Raw genomic sequence first — 17895 nt, 5'->3', positions numbered from 1 at the left:
CAGAAGAGGAGGGGCTTGATTCTGACGGGCGTATACACGTCCTTTACCTGACCAATCAGAGCGCTGATGTTATCGTCTGTAGCAAATAGGCGACACGTAGAGGCGGGACTAGTGTAGTTTTGTTTTCAGAGGGAAAAAAAAAGTTTCCTGAAACTGGAACGACATGTGACCACTGTCAGGTGATCAGACTGAAACCCCGCCCAGTCAACCTGTCCAAATACCTCACATACCTGTGAGGACCTTCCATCTGTACCCGGAAAAGTCATATGATTATTATAATAATGTCAGAGAGTTAGAAAGTGTTTGCATTGTGGCGGCAGAAGTATTCAAATTATTCAATAGTCATTCATGGGTTTATCAACAGCGTTTGACTTTTGTAGTTGACTCATCATATCAACTGTTTTTAGGAATGCATTTGATTAATTCATTTGAATATAATGGATTAATCTGCATTTGATTTCTAGATTCAGATTAAATGAATGAATTGCCTGCTAGTGATAATTGAATTAAAATGTTCTTCACAATGCCCTTTTGTCCGAGTAACGGCCCAAAGTTTTGAAAAAGAATTAAACATTAACTATAGATTTCAACTCTACTATATACCTTTGGGTTGTCCAATTTATAGCAAAGTATAACATCTATAGCTACAAAGCAATCACACATAATCTAATTGTAGGATTAGGTTTTTATGATAATCAATATGAAGCCAGCTCAGGCAGAAGTTGAGGTCACTATTTCTGCAATTACTGTGTAAAGCAAAGTGAGGAATGTTGATGTAAAGTTTACTTTTGTCCCAGCAGATGGAGATATTACCACAAACCCCCTCCCCCCCCACACACACACAGGTTTGTGTTTTCATTGGCTTGGCGAACCATTGAAGATATCCTGCCCCCGTCATATGTTTGTCGCAAAAGAACATATAAATAAATTCCAGATTTGCCCACTTAGGCACTTTTGTGTCTCCTTTAACCCCGAGTCCTCTACGCGGGGCCTGGGAGCCTGTGGTTACAGTGTGTGTGTGTGTGTGTGTGTGTGTGCGCGCATGCATGTTTGTCTTAAGGAACCAACCTTGTAGCAAACTTCTGTATTTCCCTTTATTTTCACTTTCTATCTTTCACTTGGCCACACATATAAAGTCCATTTATTGCATACATCACATGATCTGTCAGTGTTCCTTGTTTATTTGGTCTGTTAGTAACTGGGACAAAAAAAAGTCCCAGGTGAAGTCAGTGCTATTAAAATTAAAACATTAAAGTGCAAACATCCTACACTGTGTACATGTATTTTAGCTATGTGGACTATATATGGATCACAACACAAAGTACTCATCAAGTAGAAGAATGTCTCAATCCAAAGCATTATATTCTTCTACTGGATTATGAATGTAATAATTTGTAACCCATTGATGCTGGGTGACTGTATATCTTTATACACATATTATACACAGTTTATTGCATTACAGAGCAACAAATCACAATAAATCATGTTTCACATGAGGCTCACATGTTCAATCACTTGAATTGTAGTGGGGTAGTTGAAAGTAGCATAACATTGAAATAATACTTTATATCTTTTACATAATATATATTGATAGATGAAGAGGAGAGCAGGGGTTAGTATAGTACAGAAAAATCATATTCATCAGCTTATCATTATATTTTGTCATATTCACTTCTGTTTTTAAACTGTAACCTTTTTAATAACCCTGCCACTCTCTACAAGCACTTCTTTCCCTTCCTCCCTCCGCGCTCGTCTCATGACTCTGTCCCTCTTCTTCAGAAGCTCGTACGCCACAATGCCTCCCACCACCATGAAACTGACAGCCAGAATCACAAATCCCAGTCCCAGCAAGTGAGAGGTTCCCTGTCTGGAGTGGTTGCGTTGGTCCCACAGGCCCACAGCTACGCAGCTGAATCCGATGAGAATTTTCCAAAAACAAAATGCCAGCATGCAGGATCTGCAGGACATTTCAGCACCTCCAGTGACCACAGTGATGCCTGCCACTGAGGTGAGCCCTTCTGGTAAAGTCAGGGTCTCAGACTTGAGGTTGTAGGTGACAAGAGAAGTGCGGTCTGGTAGAGCTGAGGGGTCAAGTGTTTCCATCTTGGCTGTCATGGTTGGTATTAATTCCTCGGTCAAATGGTCAGATGTCATTTTGGAGGCACAGCAGCTTCGTCCTTTTTGTTACTCCTATCAAGATACAGCAGTTTGACTTAAACTTTACATTAGTTGGTCATTTCTAAAGTAATCACCAAGTGTTTACTTTATCACAATGGAAAATGTGCATGTGAAATGAAAGGCAATTTCCATGTGAAGGTATTACATTTTATTCTAATTACAAGCTATTATCTGGTTACTACTTTGGAAATAACATGATATTACTGTAATATTATCTCCTCATTACCATCCTATTGCTATTGTTATTACCATGCTTTAAGATGCATGAGAAATAAGATGGTGCAACCATAATATGACCTCCTTATACATATTACAAAACCATTATTGTATTAGTACAATTACCATGCTGTTACTGTTACACTAATATTAAGAGTAACCCTATATTTTAATTATTAAATATAAGAGTCCAGGTTTTATAGTATGAATGAAAAGGAAAGAAAGTCAGATGCATTGGCAAGTAACCCAAGACGATATTGATAACTTTACAAAGCAAAAGAAATGTATTCTACTTTAAAAAGTATGGCATTTCTTACCTTCGTATTGAATCAGGAGCTTCACATCAGTGGAAAAGTGTGAGAAGTGATGGATCTAAATATTCATTAACATGATCCCCTTGTTCTCTGAGAGTGAAAACACAGAAGTTGCTGTGGACTTTCTCTCAGCACAATGGGTGGAGAAATGCGTCACAACTTGAGGCCCTTGCAAAATGGTGGACATGATTGTGACGAGAGATTTCATTTGTTTGTTCCTCTCTGTCCTTGTGTTCAGTGGGAAGTTCTCGTCTGTCATTAAGTGTCATTACGAAAACCATTACCAGATATTTATCTAGGAACAACTCCCTTCCTCTTTTCCTCCTTCTTTCAGTCTCAAGATTTGAGTGTGGTTCCACCAAGGCATTGTTTGGGCTATGAAAGGGCTTTTCTTTTAAAGTCCCTTTCCTGTCAAAAAATCCTATTTATTTTGTCATTAGTAGTGAGTCTCATATTATTGGATCGTTGGGAACTGAGCTGGAGGCTACTGATACATGTTGTGACTATCTTGAAACATGGCATTTGTCACATTCACTCAAAAATAAAAGATACATTAATTAGTTAATTAAATTAAATTAAATTAAATTAAATTAAATAAAAGCACATTTATCAAGAAAGACATGAATAAATGCACCTATAGTAATCTGGTGTGTTGACAGTCAGTTAATAGGTTACTCAGCCAATTGGGATGTTGCCCTTATGTGATATTTTTGGGTGTGTGGCTTCCGCTAATATAAATGAGTTATTTAATGTGTCCAATATGTTGCTACCAACAAATAATATATGAGATATTATTTGATTTTGTCTGTGAAGGTTCTCAGTCATTCAGGTCACTGTTGAATTTACCTTTGCAAAGACATCAGTTATTAAATCTAATGCACTGTCACTGTGTGGTCAGTGTGCTTTGGTGTGCCAGACAGTTACATTACACGAGTCCAAAGCATTTCCAATCCCTGCTTGCTCCAGCTATTAACCCAGCCTAGGGTACAGGTCAGATGTCAGGGATTGTTTTGTGGCGAGCAGGGGGTAATTCTAGTGGCCATGGCAATCCCAGGATGAAGATGATGATAATTGGCTAAGTGTTGGATTGGGTGGGACTGGGCGGGACATGTGTAATCCAATAGATGGACTCAGTGGGCATATTTATGGAGCAAAGGAAAGCCTGCTTGGAAAAATAAGGTGAGAATGAAAATGACAGGGTGTAGTAAACACAGTGTCTGACAGAAATGCTGCCAGTTGCTTTAAAACTATGATTTCTATCATTCTTCTTTACACACACACACACATTCTTGTACATAATTATAGTAATGACATAGACAGAATGCTATTCCCAAAATTAACTCTTAATTTAACATTAATCTAAACCTAATTCTAACCCTAACCCTAGAACCAAATGTTTACCCCCAGAAAGCCCTCTAAAGTTGTGAGGAACAGCCAAAATTGTCCTTACTCCTAATAGTATATTACTAGTATATAAGTATGTGGTTTTGTTTTGGCCCCTCACTAAGATATACATAGTATATACACACTCACACTAACCACAACTAAATACCTAACCCTACCCCCTACCCAACTAAACCCAGTGGCGGGATATGAGGACCAGTCAGAATGTCCTCACTTTGCCCAAGATGTCCTCACTCCCTATGGTTTGTAAGTCTTTTGATCCGTGCAAAGATACACAAACAACAACACACAAACACACACATGCACACTTATGTGCAAATATGTATATGTATAATATGTATATATATATATATTTATATACTGTTTGTATATATAATATAATAGCAGTGCCCATCCCAGTTTATATTTCTAATTAATATCTATTGAGCTTTGAAACTGTAGTTTAATGTTATTTAGCACGTCTGAAACCATGGTTAAGTCATTTATTGTTAAGAAAAGTTGCCCCCTCTCAATTTTTAAAAGCTGCCTCAGTCAGCTCGTCCTTGTCTCAGATCTGCATGGAAGAAAAAACACTGGTTATGTTTAAACAACTCAGACAAGTGACAGACAGACAGGTCAGGTGAAGGCAGGCAACATCCAGGCTCACACGTGAGGGACATTATGCACCGAGAAGCTCGTGGTGATGATGTGAGGGACATAGGTGGGATTGGAGGTAGACGTGGGCTGGAGAGGGAGTTAAAGGAGCGGGGCAGATGGTAGACTGGAATTAGATGTAAGTGGTCAACTTATCCCATTGAAAAGCCACCACTGAAATAGCAGTCACTGCTGGAAAACCTAAAGCTAGGGTTAGAAATCCACTTGAGGTTGTGTTCATATTATTTTCTTGAGCATGTCAAGAATGTAGGTCAATTTACTAGTAATGTTTAAGGTTTCATGACGAGTTACATTATACACATTTGTAACTACACAGACAGAGTAAAAGTCCTACAGCTGCACTACATTAATATTGTATTAATGTAGAAAATGATAAAACACTGAATAAAACATCACAAAATGCCCCAATCACTCCGTTTGTATGTAAAAACTAACTAAATAGTTATCTCAATATGTATATGTATGGCATAAATATCTAAATATTATATTACAGACCCAAAAGAGAAATGAGGATGTGGGGGAGTCACTTTAGTGAACTGCTCAGCCACGTTAAATCCCGCATTAACAGAATTAACAGTCGTCCACAGAAGGAGTGAGTTTCCCCCTGCCCTCCTTATCTCTCTCTCTGTCTTACTGCTAAGTCTGGCATTCTATTCTCCGGCCATCATCTCCTCACTCAGGTAAGATTTCACGCTGACCGTATTATTTACTGAGCAGTATTCACCATCTTTGTCATTTTCATGAGTAAATTGTGTCATGTTTCTGTTCCTTTACAGTCACTGGGGGACAAAGGAAGAAATCAAACCAGTGCAATAATACATTTTTGGACCAAGGAGACAGTCAGGTGGCCCCAGAGAGAGGAACTCCTCTGAAGAACTCAAGTGGCATATAGTTGCCAGGGAGTTGGAAAGAACTGACACATCACAAAGACAATATAAAAGCAAAACTCAAAATGGGAAATACCAGTAGCGCATTATCAAAGGAGATCCTGGAGGACCTGAAGCTCACCACCAAATTCACTGAAAATGAGATCTCTCAGTGGTACGAGAACTTTCAGAAGCAGTGCCCAACAGGACGCATCACACCAGAGGAGTTTGAGCAGATCTACGCCCGCTTCTTCCCCGACAGTGATGCCAAAAGCTACGCACGCCATGTGTTTCGCTCCTTTGACACCAACGATGATGGCACTTTGGATTTCAAGGAGTACATCATTGCACTGCATATGACTTCCTCTGGGAAGACGACCCGGAAACTGGAGTGGGCCTTCTCGCTGTTTGATGTGGACAAGAACGGATACATCAACAAGACAGAAGTGACGGAGATCTGCCAGGTGAGAGCGATTCATGGCGTGGTGTCGCACACGTCAGTGCACATCAGTGGATGGTGATTTCAATTGTTGCTTTCATGTGACACAAAGCACTTGGTTGACAATCTATATATAAAAAAAAAATCAGTTTTCTGTGTGTGGGACGAGCATAGATCTATTGTCAGATAAAAACTAAAAAAAAAAGATGATGCAGGGTGAAGTGCAGTTGTACACAGTCTGTTTCTATAGGTCAAGTGATCTTCAGCAACTTTGAAAAAAATGAAAAGCAAAAATAAGATTGTTTAGATCAAATTTGTCACCACAATGTACACTTAAAATGAAATTGGTGGAGAAAACCCTCCACCAGTTGTTATATGACAAATTGCTTACTTAAGTTTGAATGAACTTAATCTTAGTCGCTACCAAGTGAAGTATCATTTTGTCATGACATATCGTGATGTAAACATTGACTCTTGTTTATTATTTTCATTCCTCTCTCAAAAGCTACCTGAGGAAAATCATTTGACCTAAAAACGTATTGTGTAAAGATGTAATTCAGCGTTGGTGACTGACCAAACATTACTTTTCACTGTCTTAATTAATAATCCAACAATAAATCTATATCATCCAATCACCCAATATGTAAAATGTAGATATTTAAGATAAATTTGGTTCTTTTCAGAGGTTCATGCCAAGTTGCTCACAGCTTCACAAACTGACCTAATTAAACACAACTTTGTATTAATACTGTGTTTAAAAGCTCCACGGCTTAATCCTGCTGGATTGGTTATGTCAGTGAGTAACTGGTTAAACTCTGGTTTATTGTATGATTATTGTTCTGCCAGGGTTTCCTTGTTGTGTGCACTTTCTCCAAGGTTTATCTAAGATATGTTACTATTGGAATCCCAGCTGCTGGTATGTAGGTCTCAGACCTAATTGCCTGTCCAATAATCCGGCCTATTTGAGCTTCTCTGTAATCTCTGTGATTACAGGTTTAGCTCTAAGACATTATAGGCAGTCCTACTCGTAGGCAAGGCTACTCGCCCATAGCAGTGCTGAGTCTCATCAGTTTAATCCATGTCACTTTTGACCGTCTGTCTTTCTCTGAAACTATTGTTATTTCTTGATGGGAGGTTGTGAGGTTCCTTATTTTCTGTTTATGGTTTCTCTTCATATTGTGTAGAATTGTAATAGGTTTAGACAGATCAGCCAAGAATCCAGCTGGCATTGTAATGGGATTTCATTTCTGGCCAACTGGTATCGTGTTTACAATCACTGCGCAAAATGGCTACATCTTAAAGTCACGCTGGGGGTTTCAAAAAAATGATAATTATATAACATTTTAAAAGCAAATCTGCAAACACAAGTGTGATATAGATACAGTTTTGAACGTGGTGTGCTGTAAAAGAGGAAACAAAAGCGAGTTAGGCAGAAATAGCCCGAATGGTTTCTACACTTCACTGAGTGTACTTCATGTTAAGCAGCTGCATCATCACTTCAAACTACAGGTTCACGGTTTGTTTCATAGTAACCACGTGATCTCAGGGGCAACATGGAGGGAGTCCAGAGGAGAAGAAAAAAAAAAGATGACATCTTGGTCTTTGGCCTGTGGCTCGGGTCTTGGCACTAATCCATGTTAATCTAGGTGCCTTAAATGTAGCAGATAAGTTCTCCTCTCTAAGTGGGACACACACATAGTGGCCGGAACCTAAATTGTACCATCATTTACAATCTGCAGGGGTCTGAATGGCCTCCGTGTGCAGTGGCAAGGGTTTAATATCAGTTTGCTGCAGGCTTAACCCTCTCGCTTTCAGTCTATAACAATGACACACAGGCCTGAGTGTTTCTGCTGTGGGCTTATAGTATTGCCATAAACAATGGATATAGTAGATGTATACTAGAATACACAGTGAATATGCAAGGGGAACAGAATATACTGGCTTGAAGGTTGTTTTTTTAATCTAAATTTGAATTTAACATGAGAGAAAACCACACACAAGTCTGAGCTCACTCCCCTGTTCTGAAGGCTGTGTGCATCCTGGCTTGCTCACATGTGTTTCATAAGGTCTTCATATATATTATTTGATGTGACAGAAATGATGCAGCAATATCACCAATCTCATGCCCAACCTCCTCTCAGGCTATATTTAAGCTGATCCCCAAGGAAGAGCAGAGCAAGCTACCAGAGGATGAGAACACGCCCGAGAAGAGAGCCAACAAGCTGTGGGCTTTCTTTGGGAAGAAAGACAAGGGTAAGGGACACGGCGTGCAACAACAGCAACATTACATATCACACATACATTTTATGCCCCTGCAGTTCACGACAGGCCGTCGTGGTGCTTACCACGATGCACTTATTAGAGTAAGCTCCTACTACCTTTCCTCAGCAGCTGTTCCCACGTCCTGTAGCGAAGATTACATTTTACAATCTGCTGTTTGGCTTAACAATAATACAAGTAATAAATCCACCTGAGGGCACATCAACAGTCAGAGCATCACTTGTGTAATGCAAGATTTATTATGTGCGTACCAAACCATGCACCATGAAACCTTAAGTGACTCCACTGCATCGCATGCCACAGTCACACGTGAGCACCCACACAGAAGATAAGACCAGCTTTCTAAGCTGAGATACAGATTTGTTGTTTATCCTCGTTTACCCGACAGTCCTTCCTTGTTTAGGTCTTGTTTACTTCCTGCTGTAACATCTTTTTGTCCCTTTTTTCCCCCTGACAGAGCGACTGGCAGAGGGAGAGTTCATCAAAGGCGTGATTGAAAATGAGAACGCAATGCGTCTCATCCACTATGAACCGCTCAAACACTGAAGTCAGCCCCACTCACCCCTCTTCTTATTTCTCCTGATAAGCTCTTTACATTATTTTAAAACCTTTCTCTCCCTTAAAAAAACCGGCCTCACACACTTTCTCTTCTCCCCTCTTTAATCCACTTAACTCCATTGTGTAAATACTTGTTTCTGCAGTGTTGGTTGCAACCAATATCTCAGTCATTTTCATTTATGTGAAATTTCTTGAATTAATGTCATCGTTGAATATCAAGTTAATTCTGAACCATCAACGATGTGATGTGAAACCTATTTTGTAGGTTTTCCATTTCTTTATGATTTGATTAAGTAAATAAAACAAAAACAAAACATGGATCAGCCACAACATTAAATTCAGTCACTGGTGGTTTTAATGTTGTGACTGGTGTATATTAAATAGAGATTAATAGAGGTAAACAATGGCATAGTGTTTTAAAACATGAACAGGCTCTGAGTTAATGATAATTACAAAGGTATTATACCAGATTGTAGCGTATTAAGGGTTTTTATACATTATTTGAAATGTCTTGTTAGAAGGTGTAGTGTTCTGTACACTTCACATTAAATCAAAGGTTTGCTCATACGTGTGTGATCAGAGAAGAATCAATTCATCTTTGACCTAGAAACATATTGTGTAATATGTTGTCATTCAGCACTGCTGGTTGACATACATTGCACTTTATGTCTTAATTTTTCAGTTGTCTTTATCCCAGACAATAAATCTAGGCTCATCCCGTATGTATAGCTAACAGTTATTTAAGGTAAACGTGGTTCAATTTTTGTTCCAACTAAAGGAATTGTTTCCTACATAATGTAAAGATAAACATGTGACATTGCGTGTCTGCAGTTTGGTCTGTGTTTCTTTCCAACTTTCACGCTGACCCCGACACAACCCCCACTCCTCTCCCTCTCCATCCCTTCACATGCTTTCCATCTCCCTTCACTCTGTTCCTCCTCCTTCTTCCATCCAACTCGGGATTACTGCTTTTCACATAATCTTCTGTTCAACATCAGAGAGCAGACTCTTCACAATCTCTGTAATCTTTCTATCTCTATATGTCTGTCTAACGGGTTCGTCTGTGCATCTGTAGAGACGCTGCATATGTCACCAACTTCTGGTATTCATGCACTACATCAGAATTTGTCAAATGACTGTCATAGAGTGAGAAGATATGTTGACTCTGACACTATAAATGAAATAAATGAAAAGTGTATTTGCATATTTTAAAGATAGGCTGTGCTGTTGTGTAAAGAAACATCCATTATGTTTATATAATAAAACTGATATCACACGACATGACATGTCATCTTGATGTTTTACAATAAAACATGTACATATGGAGACAAATATTCTTTCCTATCATGAGGCACGGAGAAATACCCAGAAATTCTGGGTTCTCATCACTGTTACAATGTCCTCTTAATTTTGATTTCATTGTCCTATTTTCCAAGCTCGCTGAAAGTCAAAGTGAAAGAAAAGGTGTCTTTCTTTTTTCAGTTCAAATTCAACCATTTCCCTAACAAGGGGAATCAACTCGGTCCACGACCTCGTCCATCTCATCCATCTCTCTTTCACAGTCTTCACAGCCCTCTGTCCCGCAGCCTCCAACCAACACCAGCGTTGGCACATCGCCATTTCCCATTCCAACCATGCTGCCATTCCGGGCCCACGCCACATCGATCATGCCTTCTGGACACTGTAGCAGGCCACTGACAGAGTAGATCCCGCCCCCTGGAACGACCTTGTCATAGGCTGGGGCGTGACTGGCGGTTCTCGCTTCTTCCAGTCGTAGCCTCTGTCTGCGACGCAGCTCGATGATAGTCTTTGTGTAGGAGTTGAGTGTGACCACAGCTGCGCCCATGCAGCAACTGAAGGACACCCAGGCAAGACTATAGGAACACAGGAGATGTAGTAAAAGTTAGCAGAGACAATACAGACACACTATTTTGAATTACACAGGCTGCTGTGCTTTCAGTAAAGGACAGACACCTACGCAAATGACCAGCCGTAATCCCAGGACTGAGGCCTCCAGTCTTTGGGGCCCACAATGACTGTCATCTGAAACACCGTGGTGAACATCATGTGGGCAACCATACCAAGAAGACCTCCATTTGAAGAAGGAGAAACCAACACAAACAGGAAAAAAAGAAAACTGTTACCAAAGTCCAGGATGAGTAAATAACAAGTTCAATTGTAGATGAGGTCAGAGATATAGGATTATTGTGCATTTTATACACTGCCTGGTCAAAAGATTTACATATTCATAGTCACATATCTGGCTTAGTGTTTAAGCCTTTGAAGGTAGATTTATAATCTAGGACTGCTTCACTTGAGGTCAGCGGACTACCTAAATATTCAGAATGACCAGGCGTATTTCAAGACGACAATGCCAAGGATCAATAGGGCTCAAGTGGTGAAGGAGTGGTTCAGGAAGCATGAGTCATTATTTCCACACATGGATTGGCCACAACAGCCCAGACTTTAACCCCATTGAGAATCTTTAGAATGTGCTGACTCAACACAGTGATCCAAGTCCATCATAAATACAAGATCTGGCAACTGCATCAGCTAATTGAAACAATACCACACTGACTGTGTTTCAGGCGAAATGCAGTGCAACAAAATGTGACTTTTTCCTTTTTCGGCAGTGTATATGAAGGAGGTGCTGAATATGATTTCATAAAACACTAAAAAAGAGAGAGATATACACTGGCTCACCTGATAGCACAATACAGATCGCTGCAAAGGCATTGATTTTTAGTGAGTGGATCTCTTTACGACAGCACAAAACCTCCAGCCACATCAGTAAGAAGCCCATTCCCAGCAGGCCGATGTACGTGAACTCCGAAATCACTGACAGCCAGAGCACACCTGCAACATGTGCAAACACATTTACACACATATGCACTACATTTAGACGGCTTTAAAAAAAAAAAAAAAAGAATAAGAGAACTATGGATTTAATTACAATATTTCAAAGAAATGTATATACTGCAGTTGAAAAAATATCTTACAGTGATACACAGCTCACCTTGTGTGTCCCCGGGGGTTAACTCTATAAAGCTGCGACATATCTCTCCTGTCAAGAACATTTACAAATATAAATATTAAGATGCAAACAATAGCTGTTGGCTAAAACTTAAAGGTTTAACATTTCGTAGGGTTTGTTGGCAGAAATTGAATGTACTGTGATGCCCATAAGCATGTTTGCATAACTGTATAATCACTTAAATATAAAACTAGTTTGGATTTTGCAAGGGTTGTGTGTGTGAGCCTGTGTTTCATGTTAGAAGCAGAGGGTTGAACTATACAAATGATGAAAAAGGACATCCTTTTTGTTATGTGAAGGCCACCGTAGTTTCCTAAAACGCTTGAGAAGAGTAGAGGTGAAGGAGAGTCCTCCGTTCATAACGAGCTCCAGTCTCACCATTACAAATCACTGATAAAGACATAAATATCCCTCAAAGGTTACTGTACTAATACTGTAACCAGCTTCAGGTGAACATGAATGCTGTGTGGACTCACCATCGTTGTGTTTCTCACAGCTTTCCCAGAAGCCAGTGTGGAAGTATCTGAAAGCAAACTTGTCCTCGCCCGTCTCCCAGATGTAGTGCACTGCGTTGGCCATTTGCCTCTGTCTGATCTTGGCCAGTTCATCTCTCCTGGCTGGAGACAGTGTGCGGTTGAAGGGGTTCTGAGTGGGACTCTCTGCGTGACCACACGAGAGGATGACACTGAGGAGAACATTTTATATTTTGCACTTCTTTATAACAGTTATGGATAAAGGAGTAATTGTCTCAGGTACAACTCAGAATGCATTGACCAAATGACCAAAGACCTGCAGCTCTAACTCTTAAGACATACAGCAAACAGACTCACACTAAATTCTATGAACCTATCCAGACTTGCAAACACAAAGCAAACGGGATGTTCCTGCTCTGAGATACCAGCACTAGCAACTGACGCATTCTGAGAAAAATTACACAGAGATACAAGCATGTGCAGACAAGCAGATACAAAAACACCAAACCATAATTGCACTTCTAGTTCACAAAGAGTTTAAAAGGTTTGTGGAGTGTTTTCCTATTGCAAACGAAGGGCAACGCAATGATGGATACACAGTTTCTATGCAGGAACGTGTTGATGAAGCTGTAGATCAAGACAAAAGTATACTCTAATGAGAGGGGAGACAAAATAGTCCAATCTCCTAATCACACCCTGGCCTTAAACATAACATGCCTTGGTGTTTTACAACCACATGCCGCTTTGAAATCAACTGTAGATCTGTTTGTGCAAATAGGTATGCCAGTCTATAAAGTCTATGTCTTTATGGAGCAGGAGCTGGTAAACTCTGTGTGGATTTAACATATCTGTTGACGCAGGTAAAGCTCCTCAATCCATAAATACACTTTTAGGAGCCACCCTCACACCCCACAGATTAATACTAAGCCATAATTAAATCCATGGTCACACTGAGATTTGGACAAAAAGAGATTAAAAAGCATCAAAAGGTGAGGACAATCATCAGTTTGGGGAGAAGCTTGTTAGTTTATCTAGTAAGATTACTTTTCGGTCTAGTTTAGGTCAAATACTAAATTGACAAGAATGAAAGACCTCAGGTTCAAGAGTCACAGTCCATTAAAGCAGTATTTTCAAAGACCAACAATAAAAATAAAATAAACAAAAAACAAATCAAAAATGCAATTGAAAATGTAAGAAAATATGCAACACTGTATGCACACTTTGTACATGCATGGATACATTGTATGAACTACTATTCAGTACTGCAGACAACTCAACTAAGTACTTCCACTGATCAGCCACATGACAGCATTCAAAAATGAAAGTGGCTGAACTGAATCTCTGAACCTGTTTGTTATGTCACCTCATGGTAACGGTAACTTATTATCAGATATACATAAACGATACAAATTAAATTACAGTTGTGTTGCCTGAAGCTTTTTGAATATCCGTGAACACTGAACACTGACAATAACAACTTGTTTAACATCTGTGAACATGTTGCAACAGAGTTTGGGGATTAGTCACCAGGAATCTTCCCCACTCATCATACGAATACTTTTCATCCAGTACACAGTCGCTGTATTCATTTATTCTTCTGTGACAGTTAGAGAAACTGGGCTTTGTCTTCTTTACCTTTTTACGTCAACTCAAAGCTTAATGTTCGGAACGTTCAGTGGGGACATAACTAACTCCATTTAGTGTTTCCATTTTAATTGAATACTTTTAATTCCAAGGTTAAATATGGTACATCATTTATTCAACAGTTACTGTAGTACAGTATACAGGTGCATACATACTGGTAACTTTGCAAACACATGATTTCAGTCCTCTATGCTGATTCATCTTAACTACTTTAAATGTAATGGAGTACTTTTACATTGTGGTATTGCTGAGAATGCAAATAATTAAAACTAAAGGTGACCGTGCCTGTTTTGACCTGGTAGAGATCAGCAAAGTAAATGTACTGTCATCTTTTAAGTAACTTTTAAAAACTCACCATTTTGGATTTGCTTATTATTGACTATAATGTTTAAACTGATTGTTTTATTAATTTTTATTGCTGCTTATTGTCTTCCCTTAATTGCATTGCCAAGTGCTTTGGAACTTGTTTTGAAAAGCGCAATAGAAAGAAAGGTTTTACTAGCATTATTGTGCAGAATGTGTGTGCATGCATTTGCATCTAAAGGCAAAAACAACTATCTCAATTTTAGTATATTTAAAATAAATAACGATGAGGTGACAGTGTGATACACAGCATCAGTACCTGTGGTGTAAGGCTCGCTGTTGTTCTGACCACAGTTCTTCATTTTGACAGGGGACAGACAGAGAGGCTTGACCACCTTGTGGATGCCCTCACACCAGTAGGAGGTGCAGAGAGCCAGGATGGAGAGGGCCAGAGCCAGAGTGGTCAAGGTCAAAGAGAGCAGGGAGCGGGAGCGACGGGACATTTGCTCCAGCATGGCCACGCGAGAGACGGGGGGAGGCGGGGGGATAGTTAGAGAGAGTCAGAGGAGGGAGAGAAAAAACAGAAAGCGAGGCAGAGAGAGCAGAAGGTGGAGGAGAGTGCACGTGGAAATAAGACAAACAGGACAGACAGCGTAAATAGAGTCACGGATTGAGCCAAGGGGGGAAGGAAGGACAGATGCTTTGGGCTTGTTTTAAATGGAAAGCACAGATAAATGTGATGTAACAGCACGGAGAGAAGATCACAAACAAAAAGATGCTGTGAAGTCACAACGAGGAACGAAGAGAGCGGGAGGGTGGTGAGCAGGATAAGATGCTCTTAAGTTGATACACGTGGGAGAGGACAGATGGAACAATAAAAAATGAGCATCAGAGGATTTAGATAGTCAGTAGTTCACAGTAGGAAAGACATGACGGATGTGAGGATGTAACAGTATGCTGCACAAACAGCTTTGATGTGACATCCTGCTATTGATCTCTGGGACAAATGATGTGGCCATTATCATTTCACTAACCCACGATGACTACAATGACCTCAACACTTGCAGACCCTTGTGTGGGTAAATATTTAACCAGCCGGACTACTACTGAAAAAGCATGACATCATTTATAAATACCACGCCTTATCATTAAAAACGGTGTATGTGAAGAAGAGGTCGAGGACATCCTGAAACAAGTCAAATGTAACCGTCAAATGGAGCAAAGACAAAAGCCATTTACTTTTGCTGAGTATTTCTAGAATTTTTAAGAGCCATGATTGTGACCAAGGTCTTATTAGTTTTACACTTGTTATTATGGTGTTATAAAAGAATATGTGCTGCTCTGTGTCTCTGGCTACTGGCTCCCTGCTTCACACTCAGGCCTGACCCTGCTTCTCATTGTCAACTCCACGGCTGGACCCTAAGTAGAAGACAAGACAGAGGGTAGAGGCAAAAGCAAAAGATTACTTTTTTTGATGAAATTATGGATAAACCACCGATCTAAATGAAATTTTTGCAACTAATCCCTGATAATCTACTTTAATCTGTTTGTGTGAGGTGTATTTGGTGTGAAGTGCACTCTGACCATGTCAGTTGTATCCCTCAGTCGCTCATGCACATGTCAGCCCACAGTCCTGGAAACACAGGGAAATACATGTGTACAATTTGTAAAAAAAACAATTGCTGATGCTGTAACACTCCAGGTTTTAACTGCAACAACTTAATAGTTACAGAGTTGCTTCTAGTTTCTTTTTGTAGGTACAGTAAAAGCACATGGACATTTACCTGTCATGTAAAAATTAAATAAAAACATTATTCTTCACTCTGGGTTACACAGCCAGAAAGATAACTTATTATTGACCCATTATTTTTACAATTAAGTGTGGACTAGTACTGACAAGATTCTAGCAACAGCAAGCAATTCAACTATGAAAATTTCATTTTTCATCTAGAACTGAATCCCAACATAAACATAATATTATCAGGGTTTGTTTCCATCTAGTTTTTTCAAATTATGGACATATTTAAGCTGTTTATTATACAAGTTTATAAATCTCCTTATAAAATCTCTAACCGTCTTATGCATTCATCACGTATGGAAATGGTAACCGTTCGTAGCAAATTATTCCCTGTAAGATGAGTGATCAAAGCAGTTGTTTAAGTCTTATAGTTGCCTGATTTTTAGCTGTTTACATTAAAATAATGAGTGACAAGAACCTACCAAATACTGCTGTAATAGTCCAGGTCAAAGACCTACCGCGGGAAAGAAAAACCTTGCACTTCTTGCAGTCCTCTGAGCCTTCAATCCTCTGTTATCTCTGCCTCAGTCAAAAGCCCTTAATCAAAAAGCTCCTTAAGTACTAGATTTTAGTTGCTCCATCTTGAACAGATTCTCCGTGTCACTAGCCTCATCATCTTTTCTCTCTGTGTGTCACCAGTTTTCCTCCTCCAGGAAGAGCATCTCTGACCCGTTCCTCTTTGGCCACATTTGTCTTTAATCCTCGTGGCCAGCGGTAGGATGGAGATGAAACAAAGACTGATGGAGCAACTCAGTGTTTGTCTCCTCACCACTCTACTGTCCTTTCTGTCTTTCTTGGGAATTTATGTCACAAACCCATCCTGAATCGTGTAATCCCTCTAAGTCCATGTGATATTGTAGTGCCCCCTCACATTCTCACATCTGCCCCTTTTTGAGGTAATGCCCAAAACTTTTATGTTAACAACATACAACTTTGTTTTTTAGTTCATATCTAATTATCTTACAGAGAGAGTGGATGAAACGGTGAGCCGGCACGTCATATAAGCACCGCTGCTCGTGCTTTCCCTCTAATCAGTACCTGCTCTGTGCAAAGCTACATCCCGTACCCACAAATAAACTGTGCCAAATGTGACAGCCAAAATAAAAGTGGCGAGGTTTACACTGTTAGAATAATTTATTTACAATATGTATGTACATAAACGCTGACAGGGAAAAAAAAATGAAGCAAAGGTAAGAAAATATTGTCATATAAAAAGGCGTTTAACCCCAGGCTTGAGATTTACAGTAATGTAGGACCAGCTTTCCATCACTGCCAAAACACTGAAAGACAAACACACAAACACATCAAATTAAATATCATATAATAACAGTCCCAGGAGTTGATGTGTAGTTACAAAATGACTTGATTTTCAGATGAGAACTGTCTGAATTAGTAATGCCTAGAATACTTAATTAGACCAGATGTGTCCTCTAATGAGAGCAGAGGGATGATCAAATGTCCACTGTGAATTCTGGACCTTGATCAGTGGACCATGACTTCTGCTTCTGTCACAAATAATTGCCCCCTCTGCTGGTTAAAGCACCACATGACCAATCATTCACTACCAAAGGCTGGAGCCCTTTCTAATATTTTGTTATAGCCACATGGTAAAGTTCACAGTTCAAATGCTGTGGTTACATATTCTATATATCTTCTCAGGTAAGGCCTGACAGGGTCCACATTCATTAGTAGTTAATGTATGTATCCTATGAAAGAAAATAACAATAAAATAAT

The 17895-nt window shown here is 39.6% G+C and overlaps 2 protein-coding genes across 4 annotated transcripts; one reads left to right on the top strand and one right to left on the bottom strand.

The window, feature by feature from the left end:
• The first annotated feature begins 4508 nt into the window (after positions 1 to 4508).
• Positions 4509 to 10188, top strand: rcvrn2 (recoverin 2). The gene is made up of 4 exons (XM_044034090.1): positions 4509 to 5446; positions 5543 to 6096; positions 8213 to 8324; positions 8809 to 10188. Exons 2-4 carry the CDS (start codon positions 5719 to 5721, stop codon positions 8895 to 8897), a joined length of 579 nt encoding a protein of 192 aa, XP_043890025.1. The 5' UTR covers positions 4509 to 5446; positions 5543 to 5718; the 3' UTR covers positions 8898 to 10188.
• Positions 10142 to 17366, bottom strand: si:ch211-149k23.9 (germ cell-specific gene 1-like protein). Of its 3 annotated transcripts, none has more exons than XM_044034070.1 (8): positions 16584 to 17366; positions 15948 to 15996; positions 14683 to 15782; positions 12420 to 12602; positions 11926 to 11973; positions 11613 to 11765; positions 10888 to 10999; positions 10142 to 10783 (listed from the first exon to the last, which is right to left on the bottom strand). In XM_044034070.1, the coding sequence occupies exons 3-8, from the start codon at positions 14876 to 14878 to the stop codon at positions 10411 to 10413; spliced, it is 1065 nt and encodes a 354-aa protein (XP_043890005.1). In that variant the 5' UTR covers positions 14879 to 15782; positions 15948 to 15996; positions 16584 to 17366; the 3' UTR covers positions 10142 to 10410. The 3 variants fall into 3 exon arrangements, with proteins under 3 accessions (XP_043890005.1, XP_043890006.1, XP_043890007.1); XM_044034071.1 differs by having other exon boundaries at positions 16620 to 17366; XM_044034072.1 differs by lacking the exons at positions 15948 to 15996; positions 16584 to 17366 and having other exon boundaries at positions 12420 to 12628; positions 14683 to 14741.
• Positions 17367 to 17895: the final 529 nt, after the last annotated feature.

The sequence above is a fragment of the Solea senegalensis genome, linkage group LG9, assembly GCF_019176455.1.
Source record: "Solea senegalensis isolate Sse05_10M linkage group LG9, IFAPA_SoseM_1, whole genome shotgun sequence".
Taxonomy (NCBI): Eukaryota; Metazoa; Chordata; class Actinopteri; order Pleuronectiformes; family Soleidae; genus Solea; species Solea senegalensis.
This window is presented reverse-complemented; position numbering and strand designations above follow the sequence as displayed.

Coding starts and splice junctions, on each gene's coding strand:
- rcvrn2 (XM_044034090.1), top strand. CDS start 5,719: ATGGGAAATACCAGTAGCGCATTATCAAAGGAGATCCTGGAGGACCTG. Junction 6,097..8,212: donor AAGTGACGGAGATCTGCCAG/GTGAGAGCGATT, acceptor ACCTCCTCTCAG/GCTATATTTAAGCTGATCCC. Junction 8,325..8,808: donor CTTTGGGAAGAAAGACAAGG/GTAAGGGACACG, acceptor TCCCCCTGACAG/AGCGACTGGCAGAGGGAGAG.
- si:ch211-149k23.9 (XM_044034070.1), bottom strand. CDS start 14,878: ATGCTGGAGCAAATGTCCCGTCGCTCCCGCTCCCTGCTCTCTTTGACC. Junction 12,603..14,682: donor CAGCGAGCCTTACACCACAG/GTACTGATGCTG, acceptor GTGGTCACGCAG/AGAGTCCCACTCAGAACCCC. Junction 10,784..10,887: donor GATTACGGCTGGTCATTTGC/GTAGGTGTCTGT, acceptor GTGTTCCTATAG/TCTTGCCTGGGTGTCCTTCA.